Source organism: Haliaeetus albicilla, chromosome 4 (assembly GCF_947461875.1).
Source record: "Haliaeetus albicilla chromosome 4, bHalAlb1.1, whole genome shotgun sequence".
Taxonomy (NCBI): Eukaryota; Metazoa; Chordata; class Aves; order Accipitriformes; family Accipitridae; genus Haliaeetus; species Haliaeetus albicilla.
Window position 1 is genome coordinate 31,020,796 of NC_091486.1, and position 13,698 is coordinate 31,034,493.

A 13,698-nucleotide genomic window follows, 5' to 3' on the forward strand; every position below is an offset into this window, starting at 1 on the left:
CGCCGCGTCGGGCCGGGCGGGAAGTGAGCTCAGGCGCACAGGAAATCCCGCCCGCGCCGCGGCCTGTGTTTGCGCTGCGGGCAGAGAAAGGAGCGGAGCGCCTGCAGCGGCCCAGCCGAGCCTGCCGCACGCAACGGGGCCGAGCCATGTCTGACCAGGTACGGGCGCCGCCGGCCCCGACCGACCGACCGGCGCCCCCGGGGGCAGCTGCCGTCTGACGCGGGGGGACGGCGCGGCGGGCGGCGGCAGGCCCCGGGGCCGCGGGAGGAGCTGCCTGCGGCCCTGCCCGCCCCGCCGCGGGGCAGCCCCGGCCCGACCCCGCGCTCTGTGAGGGGCGGCCCGGGAGGTGCGGGGGTGCGGGGAGGGGGGGGGGGGTGAATGTCCCCCGCGGGGCTTGTGTGTCTGTGTGTGCGCGCGCGCCAATCTCCGACCTCGGCCAAACTCTGCCCCCCTCCCCCCCCCCCCCCCCGCCCCGAATTTTAATCTCCCTTTCCCCTTCACTCAGGGTATTTCGCGGGGAAGACGGGGGCGGGCCCCAGGCGGGCCGTACTCGGGGGCCGGGGGCGGCTCCGCGGGGCCCCGGGCCGGGATCGCTGCCGGGGCAGCCCCGGCCCTGGAAACCCGGGAGCGCGGCGAGGGGTGAGCCGTGATGCACAGCAGTTGTTTCCTTTCTTTTTCCGTTTCCCAGGTGCGTGGTAGGATGCTCTTCCCCCGAAGCAGGCTTCGTGCGGGTTAGGCTGGACCTGCCGGGTCCTCTGTTTGCCCTAGGAATGCGAAAGGAGGGGGGCAAACCCCCCCAGACTTCCTTAGCTGGGCGTTCCTTGCCTGTATTAAACACCCCGTCCTTCACCAAGACTCTGTCCTGCCTTCAGTCCGTGTACATTGTTACGTTGCTGTCAATTCTGACTTCTCAACCAAGGACTTAAATAGTTACTTGTACCACAAGTTCCTGGCTTGCTTGGCGTGGCACGTATACAGTCCTTTGCTTACAACTATTGCTTTAGGCTATGTGACCTGCTGGTGGAAAGTTAAAACAGCATTCCAGTTTTAATTTTACGTTCTGTTTTGCTTTATTTTTTATATTGCCTTCATATGGCAGTGTATTCTAACTTTGTCATGACGATTCGACTTTGGGAAAAATCATTCTCAGTATCTACAAATGTTTCTTGCAGTGCTGTGAAGTCAAGAACAGTACTGGTGCTAGCCAGAAAATTAAAAGTATCCAGAGACAAAGCTAAGCTTACTATATATTGTGTCAGCTTTGAGGAATAGGCTTGATACATTATGACCCGTGAATAGAAACCGTTGCTGTATGTGCCGGTGATCTTCCTCCCTGCCCCCGATTTTCAAGCACGATGCAACTCTGCTGGTGAGGATGGTGCTGCTGCCTATCTCTGAGTGTGAGAGTGCAGCTGGGAGCACAGCTATTGCTGGCATTAGGACACGTTTCCAGTGTAGTAAAATATGCAAAAGTGGCTGCATAAAAAAAAAAAAGGCAAATTCTGAACTAGATTTTGTAGACTGATATTCACATGACCTGCTCTGTAGCTCTCTGCATTTGTGAACTGAGGCATGTTTTAACACATAGCAGCTTTCATTAGGTAATTCCTTCTCCAGGCAAGTTCTGCTAAAACACATACGTGTTTGTTCTTTGGGACTGCTTGAAGTATGTATAATTTGTTGTATGGGATAATCTTTTTTGGATATGTATCTTAAAGGCCTTTGAATAAGGACCCTGTTTTGTTTTTTAATAGATAAGGCAAACATAATATCTTGTCATTTACTTCTGGGGGGACTGTGCAACAAGAGCTAAACAGATGAATAACTAACAGTATAATGTATGGTAATGCAGCATTGTAAATCTCATTCCTCTGTTTATCAGTCCTGCAGGAATAATTGGATTACCCAAAATTGTGGATTGCTTACAGTGTCTTTCCTTTTGGCCCTGGAATTAAGAGGACATAATTTGTCACCAGTTATGATCATTTTGGCTTTTCTTTTTAGTATAAAGATGCATACTTGGTTTAGTTACTTTATTTCTGATAGGAAATTAACTTTTATGATAAGTAAAAATACTTGCAAGAAGGGCATACTTCAAAAAACACATGGCTGCTTGTTGGGATCTAAGCAGAAACAGACAAAATTGTGTTTCCCCTCTCTGCAAGGGTCTCAGGCTGGTTTTGCTTTAATTGAACCTAGATGCTGCCATTTCTACCTGTTCATGTACTGCTAATAAGGAATGTTGTAGTTTGTAAGCATTTTTCCACTCCTGTAACAAATCTAAGAGTTTATTTGCTGTGTTAGGAAGTGTGTTGTAGTCCAATTCCCCTAGTAATTTCGGGTTTTGGTTTTTTTTTAAAGATTATCTAAAGTGTGCTGAGTATAAGGTGGTGTTTTTTAGGCTTGGACACTGAAGTTTGAGCATTTCAGAAAATTGGAGGAGGAAACTTGCAATATACTGCCTTGCAGTGTTTGTTTTGTGGTTTCATTAGTTGCAATAGCAGTACCAGTGTGATTCATCCGAGAAACTTAGGGTGCTTTTTACGGTCATGAATTTAGTGTTGATACATAAATGTGAGACGGTACTAGGAGCCTCATTTTGTGCTGTTTAGGAAAACTGTGGAATGAAGCCTTTAAAACTTCAGGCATCTAATGAAAAGTTACAACTTGGGAGTGTTGTGGTATTCCTGTTCTGTTTGTATGGTAGTCTTTTTTATGTACTGTTTCATGAGATACTCTAAACACCAGTTCTTTTCACAGTGCAAGTAAAAGTCTGGAGGCTTGCCTTGCAGATTGCTGATCCAGGATTTTGTTAGTGAATGCCTGTAGTTTAGTAACTTTGCAGTCTCCTTGCTTTCTTTGTTCTTAAGTGTTTTTATGTTGGCTTTACCATTTGGCATTGAATAGCAGTATAGTTCACTGACAAAATGCAGGGAGCTGTTTCAGACTTGCTGGGTCTTGCTGTGTTGTGATTTAAAATATTTTGCTCTTTTTTAAGCTTCAATTATTGGCATTGTCAACATTGATTTGATCTTATTTTTCTATTCCTGAAACTACAGCTGTTTTCTTTTGTGGGTGAGAGGTTGCTGGGGCTTTAAACGACTGCCTTTGTGGTATGGTGTTTCAAGACTCCAATTCCCTCTGCTTTTTCTACTGTTTGCTGCTTCCCCATTTGTTTTTGGTACTAGAGCCCTCTTTCCCTGAGGGTAGGAATCAAACATCTTGTGAATCATTGCCTTCCACTCATATTGGCCAGAGGCACAGTCATAGTAGCAATGATGACTTGTCATACCTTGTACAGGATGATTTGTTTTGGAAAGCAAAGTAGGTAGATCTGTTACAATGCACAGAACTGTATAAACTACTACAAATGCCTCTATTACTGGGATAATAGGCTGCTGTGCAATTTGGTTCTTATGCAAAGTAAACTAAGACAGTGACTGACCTGAAATGTCATGTAAAGGGACAGTATGTTCTTACAAATTCTTTCAGTGATAGCAAAACAGGAGATAGTTTAAGTTATAGGCTTCAGATCTGTAGAGATCTGAATCTCTTTCTGATTCCTAGAGGTTAGTAATCCCACATACGGACAATAAAAATGCTTTTTGCACAACTTATCAGAACAAGTCGCAGGTTCTTGTTTTTCTTTCTCTTTTTCAGTCAGGAGTGGAAACCAGTGTATTTTTATTCCTGCAAATAGTCCCATGAGGTTAGAGTTCAGATACATTAGAAAGGGAAACCTTTGGTGGGGAGCGCAGTTGCTGTGACTGTATTACCAGTGAAGACTCCTTTCAGACTTCAAAAGTGACTTGCTTGGAGATCTAAGGGTAAGAGTCTAGTTTCTTGAAAGCTTGGGGTCATTTTGGGTTTGAGCTTGAAGGGTGATGAATCAGTCCCAGCAATCCAGGTTGTGCCCAGGTGGGTATTTAAAAAAACAAAAAGTATTCAAACCAGGTGGAGTTTCTGGCTCATACTTTTTTGTCATCACAGAAACTGAATGGATCCGGCCTGAGGTAGTGAGTCAAACTGATACAAAGAGCACTTCCTCTCTCTTTCTTCCAAAGTGAGACTGGTACAGATAGGGAAGGTGTTTGCAGACTTCCCACCCCTGCCCTTTCCTGAACTTTTAACATTCAAAGTAGTTGTGCATATTTGACCTCTTCAAGGGGAAAAAAAAAATGCTTGAAAAGGCTTGTCTACCATTTTAATATGGAGATAGACACCCATCTGGATGGACTTAATACAGAAGGTTAGTATGTGTTTTTGGTGCTTGATCCTAAAGTTCAAGTCCAGCCATACAAAGGATATTTCTATACATGCAGCAAAAAGTCCCTTTAGGGCTGGGAAAATATATATGGTAGGCTCCTGTACATATTTTGCTTATTTTGTCTAGTGTGTTAAGCAATAAAATATAAAAGGAAGATTGAAACATGATTAGCAGGGTATCCTTGTTTCTGACTACTTTGGAAGATTTCTTCATTGAGCACCATCTGGACTTGAGGCAGTGTCTGTGTCAAGTCCCTTTGTGCTGCAGTGGAACATAACTAAAGGCCTGATCCAGAATATGTAGTGGCAGGCAAGGGATGGGGTTAATAGTACTTGATCTCTAACTTGTCTTATCTATCAGCAGCTAACATGAAAACTGTGATGTCCTTAATTCATGTCTTACAGAACATAATACTTAAACCCTTTTGATGAGCTTTAGTGCTCAAGTTGTTGAATCAAACTTGTCTGTACAATTAATTCTTATCCTGGAAAGATATCAAAACACTATAGTTCTTAGACTGCAACTTTTAAGAACATTTAAGAGCTGTGGTCTTAAAACAAACATGCTAGAAGGAAGTTGTTACTTGATGTTGTTTTGTAGTCATAGAAAAGGTGGCTGATGATCCTTTTGAAAGTAGTGACTACTGTTGATGCAATAGACTGAAAAATGTTTGCATGGCTCACTCTTTACACTGGTAGGGTGTCACAAGTGCTTTCTGTTTACTCTCCTCATGATGTTCTTTTTTCTGTCATATATCTAAGCCTTTTGGTACACTTCTGGTATTTCTTTTTTGCAGTCTGTTGGTTGACTAGGAGTTAGTGGTATAAAAATCATGCTACTTATTTTTGCATCTGTCATCTATTTCCAAATGATCCTTCTTTTATCTCTTATGTTCTTCACAGTGTTGCTCTTCCACCATTAATTAAACCTTTTGCAGGCAGACAGCCTTTCATAATACTATGTTACTGCTATTTTCACACACAGAAAGGAAGAAATAAGGTGCCTTGGATAGTCTGATTTCTTGTAATAAGGAGGATGACAGCTATCATACTGTCCAGTGAAGATAATGGAAGTGTTGAACTGATCAGATTTTTTTCATGTTTTTCTTGCAGGAAGCAAAACCTTCAGCTGAGGACTTAGGAGATAAGAAAGAAGGGGAGTACATTAAACTCAAAGTCATTGGGCAGGTGAGTTTTTACATAATTACTTGTTGATGTTTGGTGGAGGTATGAGGTTTTGTATTGTAGAAATGAACAAATGGAAGTCGATACTTTCAGTTCTTCAGTGTGGATCCTCCGCTGCCTTAAACTACTTACTGATTGCCAGTAATGTATGTTAGTATTCTCTCTAGTGTGGTTGTTTGGTTTTTGGTTTTTTTAAAGCTTGATTAATTTATCCTTATGACTCAGGATTTGGTCAGTGTGATCCCCATCTTACAACTAGGGGACCTGATGCATTGAGGGATTGATTTATCCAAGGATATGAATGAAATATGTGGCAAAATCAATAAACTCAGGTCTTCAGAGTTCATGTAGTACACTAAGCATGCGGTTAGCTTTCTTGACAGGGATAGGAAGAGGATTCTGTTGGTTGGCTTGTTGGTGGATGTGAATGGTGGATTATAAGTCTGAATTCAAGTTGTGCTGGAATGTGAATGTTGAGATCCTTCTTGAACAGAAGTCCTTCTGTGCAAAGAACCCCTAGCTCCTATGACTTAACTCAGTATTGCTGGAGTATCAGTGCCATTGCTGTGCTGTTGACTGGAGATGGATGACTTAAAGTAGGGCTAACACAAAGTAGCTTACCTCTGCTGGTTTAATTGGCGATGATAACACATTCAGAAGCTAAATGTGACCCGCATGCTTTTTGCATAGAACCTCTTGCAGTCTGTTTTATCTGTGGCCATTTTGATAGTTGTGGTTACTTTATCTTATGGCTGGTAGGAAGGACTATAGAATAATGACACCTAAGATTTCTTCTTAGGTAGGTGTTGTGTTGCCAAGTCTGCCTGTATCCTAACTTGTAGATAATTACTTTAATTGAACGAGGTTTCATATATATTTTGAAGTACAAGCTTTAACTTGTCTGTCGGAATCTTAGAGCAGAAGTCCCATGCATATGTATGTTTGTATTTCATAAGTACATCAGCTGGGTAAAGATGGAAGCACAGGCTGAACCATGTATGGGTTTTAGTACTTTTAAATCTAAAACCTCAATAGTGACCCTAAGGCTATACTATGCCATCTGTTTTAAAATAGCGCTTCCTGTGGAAGTGTATGATGAATTTAGTGACTGATAAATCATCCTGGAGGTTAATGTTACGATGCGCCAAGGTATGCACAGTGATAGTTAAACTGCATTCCATGTTAGTTTTATGTAAGTTTTTCTTAATGAAAGTCTTAAAATTAGCATAGATAAAGTAAACAGTTACTACAAAGAGAGTAACTTTTTTCTTTTCTGTTCTTAGGACAGCAGTGAAATTCACTTCAAGGTGAAAATGACAACACACCTCAAGAAACTCAAAGAATCATACTGTCAAAGACAGGTTTGTGAAACAATGATGCACTGTCTTTAAAAGGAAAATAAAAAAGCGGAACTCTTTAGCTTTACTTTTCTCACTGTTCTTTCAAATAAAAGCATTTGTTGAGACAATCAAGCTTCTGTCTAGTTACAAGCAGGATGGGTGTCTAACAGTACAAATATAATGGATTTCCTAATTTCTTTTGACAAGTAAAGGTATTTCTATTTAAGACAGTTGTGAATTTTGTAGTAAGTTAAAATTGCTGTTTGAAAATCCATAGTGGCTGCTCAGAAGACATAGAAGTTACCTTTTAAAATGCCCAGGCATGCATTTATAATTACTGTAAAATCTCCTGTCTCCAAGCGAAGTTCTCTTAAAGCTGTAGAATACTGCAGCTTATGATGAGAGCAGCCTTAGGCATTGTTACAGCCATTAATGTGGTAATTGATTAACACTAGCTGTTATGCCTTAAGTTAGAGAAATCTGCAACATTAATTGTGGATGTAGGTAAATAGTAACTACTGTTACAGAACAAAAACTTAGCTTCACTTCCAGATTCTGTGGCAGGTATTGTGGATTCACTGCTGCTATTTCCAGAAGCCCTGGCCTAGTTTACCCCCAGCTTTGGGGATAGATGCCTTGTGTGGCCTTTTCTTGAGTAACTGTGTTGGAGTTTGCTTCAGGAGATATAATCATAAGAAATAATACTTTGGGTTTTTCCTTAATACCTTGAGACGAGTTGAGCTTGTCAATTGAAGTGTTCTTTGTAGAATGTGTTCTTTTTTGCTGTCCTTCTGGATTGGGAGGAAAGAAAAGATCAAACACCAGATAATGTTTGTAGCCAAATCCAAATGATTAAAATTGTGATTCATTTGAAAAACTTGAAATTTTAAAATAAGATCTTGGAAATCATTCATGCAGCAGTCGTAAGATGACTGATGAAAATGTATGTGTGGAATTCTTTTAAGAAAGAAGTAATTGTTTGAATGAACACAGCCATATCTATCTCCTGGGCTGAATTCTGGAAAGTCTGTGATTTCCTTCATCAGCAGTCAATACAGTTTTTGGTGTCAGGTAGCCTTTCTCTGGTAAAGGGACCATGGACATTTGTTCCAAGTTGGCCAGAGGGGTTGTTGGAACAGTGTGAAGAGCTGTTATTTCCTGTGAATTTTTCTGCCTAGTTATTTGCAAACAATATTTCTGAGATCTAATTGATGCACAAAACAGGTCATATTTCACTTGCATTTGTTTTGCTCATATCTTGAAAGAGAAGAAAAAGATGAGGTGTTTGCCTCATCTACTGAGGTGAAGTATGATATTCTGCCATAATACATGCACACTGTACAATAGACATACTGCAACTTAACTTTATTCACCATTGGGGTGCTCCTTTCTCCCCCTCAGCTCTGCTCTTTCTTGTCCCCAGGGCAGAGCTTTTGCAGAACTGATAATGGTAAAGGTCGCTATTCCTGCCTATGGTGATACAAGATTGGGAAAGCAAGGGTGGGAGCTCATGAAGTAAACATCATGTTCCTCCTGTTGTCTTAGGATCTTTAATAAGGCTGATATGCAGTTCAGAAAAAGACAGGACCTTCATGTGTAACGTTGTCTTGGAAGGGAGGGTGTAGTCAGTAGTTATGAATAAAAAAAAGATGGGGGGGGGGGGAAGCTAAGGAAACTACTTCCAAGTTGTTGAGCTAGAACTCCAGTGAGACTCTGGAATAAAAAAAACATTGCAGCACTATCATGCTCCTAGAGTCATTTCTTTGCAGTCTATGTGGTTGCAACAGAATAACTGAGCTCCCTGTGTAACAGGAACTAATGCTTTCTTTGACTTTCGCATATGTTTTTTTTTATTGAAAATGTTTTTCTTGTAAAGCTGCAAGTTTCAGTAAGTTTTTTTCTTGTACATCTGTTTCTTTTTTTAGGGTGTTCCAATGAATTCACTCAGGTTCCTCTTCGAGGGTCAGAGAATTACTGATAATCATACCCCCAAGGAGGTGAGTTTCTTTCTAGAAAAGGTGTTACACAATTCACTGGGGAAACTAAATACCAAATTGGTTAGTTTCTCTGTTCTGCTAGACTGTTAACCAGAATTGAAGGTGTTTCTTTAAATACAGCCAACTTTTTGGACTATATTTAGTCAAATGTAGTCTGGCTATATTTGTCCAACTAGAATCTTTAATAAGGCTGATAACGCAGTTCAGAAAGAGACTGATTGGACCTTCATATGTAATGTTGTCTCAGAAGGGAGGGTGTAGTCAATGTGTACCAGAGAGGAGAAAAAACTAGGGGAGTTCCCAGTTGTTGAGCTGGAACTTCACTGTGACTTCGGAATAAATATGTATTTAGTTCACATTTATTAGATGAAAGTGTAAATAAATAGAAAACAGGTTACTTCTGCTATCCAGTGACTTCCACCAATTGTTATGACAAAGCAGGAAGAAACACTTATAATAATGACCACCTGAAAAATCAAACTTGTGTACTGTGAAATTGAACAAGTTGCCCTCTTTGAGAGAACAGTTGTAAACAGGCTTTGAGTTGCAGCCTGTAGGTCTTAGCTGTGTGGTGAGCTAGTAGTGTGCTGTACATGTGGCTGTACAGCTGGTGCATTCCCTATGATGTGGTTACATTCCTGTGCATCTGTTGCCCAAGAAAGGATTTAGAGAAGGGTAAAGCTAGCAGCTTCTGGGCTGATGGGTACTGCTCCACAAGCAGATTTAGACTTCACTGATAAGGCTTTTGCTTTGAGATGTATAATACTGAAGGAAAAGGACTGAAAATCATGTGTTGGCTAGTGAGATGGTGGCTGAAATTTTTTTCACCCCTTTGATGAGTTATGATGGAACAGAGGAGCAAACCATTGTATAACTTGTCTAGGACCTGCTCTGAATTCAGTACACCAGATTTATAACAATTATATGCTGTTTTTCTCTGTTCTCACAGCTGGGGATGGAGGAGGAAGATGTGATTGAAGTTTATCAGGAACAGACGGGGGGTCACTCAACAGTTTAGATCCTTCTGTTTGTTTTCTTCCCCCTTAATCCTTTTTTATTTTTAAATAATAGTTCTTTTGTAATGTGGTGTTCAACACTGAATTGAAACTGGCACCCCATCTCTGGGAGTTTATTTTCAAGCGTCTGGTATTTTGAATTCTCGTGCTCATTATACACTATTGTTTCTGTTTTCATTGTGCTGAACTTTTGTGATCCAGCTGCAGCCTTGCTCCCCTCTTCCCTTCTACCTTCCCCTTTAGAAATACATGTACACACATGCATTTGTATGTTCACTAGGTTCGTGCATTTCAGGCACGAAGGCTGTAAGATCTGCCAGGTGGGCGAGTGTTCTTAATGACTTCCATATCTGCCCTGAAGTTTTGATGTGTGACTGTTTCACTCCTGGACTATAACTTTCAGTGCGAGATGAAGTTTTTCAGAGAACTAAACTGTGGAGAAATTGTGTATCCATAACTCAGAGCTATTTTGCTTAAATTGTGCTGATGGCCCAGCGAAGAAGATTACCAAGTTGGAAATGGAAAAGCTAGAACTGTTGTCATCTGTACCTTGCTCCAGAGATGGCTTTGCTGAAGACATAAAATTGAAAACCCTAATGATTCTTAAATCTTGCCAGAAGAGCCCAGAAGCATTTTAACTTCATATAGCAATTAGTACACGCAGGTATTCATGCAAGAATGTTCACAGCAGACAACTGGTGTTACTTTGACACTCTTGTTTGTACCTTTTGGCCTGGGACGTGGGTTTTGAATGGACATTGTCTGTACCAGCTTCATTTAAAATAAACAAGAAAAACAATTTTATAAACAACTTGCATTTTCTTTTCAAATGTTTGGAAATGAGCAAACACAAAAAGTTATAATTAGGGCATGCTTTTCCAGTAACTATATGTTGAAGCCAGAAAAAAAAATGTGCTCTGTAAATATACCTCATTTTTAAAAAAATTACTTTTTTCTACTTGCCCTAGTAAAATACTTATCTGATTGGTTTACAGGTGACTATTTGAGACTACTAGCCGTTTCTTCTCTTGTTAGAGAATATTCACGTACAGTTATATAGAGCTTCACTTTATGCACAAAAGGTAAACTGAAAATGCAGCTTGGAAGGAAATATGAAGATGGTTTTTAATGTCTACATTTCATGTGATTGTGGTACCATTAAATAATCTGATGGATGACATGAAGTGTCATGATGGTTCATCAGGCATCATTATGAGGGTCCACTTCATGTTCTAGCTAGTTGCAGGTTCTAAATGGTCAGTTTGAGAACATGTTACTGGATATGAAAGCTCAGATGGGGGTTATGGGCAGGGTAGTGTGGAGAGAAGGTTTCTGCACTGTCCCTGCTTCAGCCTTTCTGCAGATAAATGGGACTTGTTGCTGATTTGGTTTGGTAAATCAAGTTCACTATGAATGCCAACTTCATTTAAAGACACATTTTAGTGCTGGCATACTTGGAAGAAATTGCAGATTTTGAATTATTAGTTTTTATGGCACTTGCTGTAAAGCTAGAAATGCATTTTCTTTCATGCTTGTGGTTTGTGTCCTGTTTCTGATTTGGAAATACTTTTGTACACATAGTTGCACTAAGCAATTTTTTAAAAGATTAAAATTTTTGTTTACAAAATGTCAATATGGGGTTTTCTTGAAGTATTCTATGTAATTCAATTCTTAGGGGGAAGAGGGATTGGTACTGTGATGTAGAACAACATGGATTCTTTGCACTTATCTCTGATTGCTATTTTAGAATACTAAATATATCTGCTTCAGAATACCAGAAATAAAACACCCTTGTGATTATTATCAGATCATCTTCTAATTTAAATTTGTATAATGTTCTTGTTAATAGACAAATTCCCATTATCCCTCTTCTGCAAATTAGGAACTGAGGCGCAGGGGATGGTAGTTTACTCGGGTCACTCTGGAAGCTGCATGTGGAGCTGAGAACAGAATCCAGATCCCCAGCTTTGATGCTCATACTCTAGTTGCTGCACCAACTTTCTTTGCTTCTTAACTGCTCACTCTCGTCTTCCAAATCTGTTCTATATGCTCATTTATATCAGCTTTCTAGTCAAAGCACTGCACTTAGTTCTCTTGAGACTATGGAGGAGGGTTTCCTGCAGAACGCAGCTTCGGTAGGATGAAGCTCAAGGCAAAGATGTCTTTCTGTTGTGTGACCTTGTCCTAAAATACATCTCTTTTATAGAGTGGATATGGTATCAGTGACAAACTGATCTGATCTCTCTCTATGACTTGTTGTGAAGCCTCAAATTGCTAGTGCCTCAACAGAGCTGCTGGTCTAAAGCAATGTCTGTACTGTTATAACTTGATGGAACAGTAATAACTGGAAAACTGTACTCTGCTTCAAAGATTAGTATTGAGAGCTTCATGTAAAATGAGAAGATACACATGCTACACAGATGCACTAGTACCTTTTTTAAGGAAGTTCATTCTTGGAAGTTGTGCATAGAAATAAAACCTGAATTTTGAAGTCAAGGAGTAGACAGACTTGAATTTTCTTCATTTTTCTGGAAGAACTAATACTTTTCAAGGAATTTCTTTCTGAAAAGGTGGTCTGGAATAGAATTTCTAAACCACTCATAGCTTTGAAGCACTTGACTGGAAGTCAGATTGGCCTTCACATGCTGGAGAAAAACAGAGAAAAGAATCTTTTTTCCTTCTGCAATTTGTGTTTGTATACATGCTTACCTGTATATTAGAAGAACTCAGTTCAGCTGTTGATGGCTGGTTGGTTTTGTTAAGTGTTTAAAAAAAAAAAGTGGTGGTGGGTGAACAAAACCATCTTCACTGAGTCAGTTATGCAGTGGAAGGTGGAAGCCAATCCTTTATTTCTAACTGCGAAATTAATATATTTAATATTCACTATGGTGGCATATAAAAGCTGTATTGATAAGAGCTTTACAAAATCATCAGTCTCAACAGATTTTCTTAAAGCTGGTGTTTAAAGGATTTGTGTATTCTCTTAAGTATAAATATATCTACATGATCATCAATTCAACAAAATGAGATTTTTTTTTTTGGAGTTAAATGTGTAAATGTTGGCAGGATTTGGACTTCAATTAAGATGTCAGATAATGCTAAAACTTGAAGTCTGCTGCAAATTTTGACTAACCATGTAGTTTTAGAAGCACTACAACTGTATAATAGTTTTTAACTTTTCCTACTTTAAATTGAAATTATCTTTAAGAATACAATATCTGTGCATCTTCTGTATGCACTTTTGAATTATTGCTGTTCAGGTAAATTTTTTTAAATGAGAAGATCAGCTTCTGAGGCACCATACAGAGAACTGTAGGAATTGTGCAAGTTGGAAGTAGTGTAAACTGGTTTTGTTTTGCTCTTAGAACTAGTACTTAATTCATATTTAATTTAATGAAGTTCAGCTTCAATTTAGAGACTGCAAAAATTGATTACTCCTCCGCAGGAGACTCTCTACAGGAACTGCAATACAAATTGAATTTACAAATGTTACACTTACGTTAGATAATATTGGAGAAGCAGAAAATAAGATAAACCTGATTTACAAGGCAGAAAATTTCTTATCTTGCTATAGTTTCTCTGTTGTCTTTTTGGTACTGAAATCTAGCCTTTTCTTAAACAGCAGCACGGTTATTGCAATTTATTTGGTTTGGAGGATTCCTCCAAAAGTCAGCACTGAGGTCTTCATAACTTTTGTAAACTGACAGTTCTGTTGTTCTCTCTCTTAACACAAAATGGACCAAAGAGTCTGGGGTGAAGCAGCAAAAGATAAACTACATGTGTTCTGGCACGTCAGGAGGTCTGTCTGGATTCATTTCTACTGGCTGATAAAACATGAATGCTTTTACTTGCTATCAGTAGGATGTATGCACAGACTACTGTTGCAGTCTGGGA

The 13,698-nt window shown here is 39.9% G+C and overlaps 1 protein-coding gene across 1 annotated transcript; it reads left to right on the forward strand.

Annotated features, from left to right (window-relative positions):
• On the forward strand, nt 1–10,615 carry SUMO1 (small ubiquitin like modifier 1). Its single transcript, XM_069781740.1, has 5 exons — nt 1–158; nt 5,380–5,454; nt 6,735–6,812; nt 8,717–8,788; nt 9,738–10,615. Exons 1-5 carry the CDS (start codon nt 147–149, stop codon nt 9,804–9,806), a joined length of 306 nt encoding a protein of 101 aa, XP_069637841.1. The 5' UTR covers nt 1–146; the 3' UTR covers nt 9,807–10,615.
• Nucleotides 10,616–13,698: the final 3,083 nt, after the last annotated feature.

Excerpts from the sequence above, each read along its gene's own strand:
- SUMO1 (XM_069781740.1), top strand. Across the intron at positions 6,813-8,716 it reads AATCATACTGTCAAAGACAG|GGTGTTCCAATGAATTCACT; the intron begins GTTTGTGAAACA and ends TTCTTTTTTTAG. Across the intron at positions 8,789-9,737 it reads ATAATCATACCCCCAAGGAG|CTGGGGATGGAGGAGGAAGA; the intron begins GTGAGTTTCTTT and ends CTGTTCTCACAG.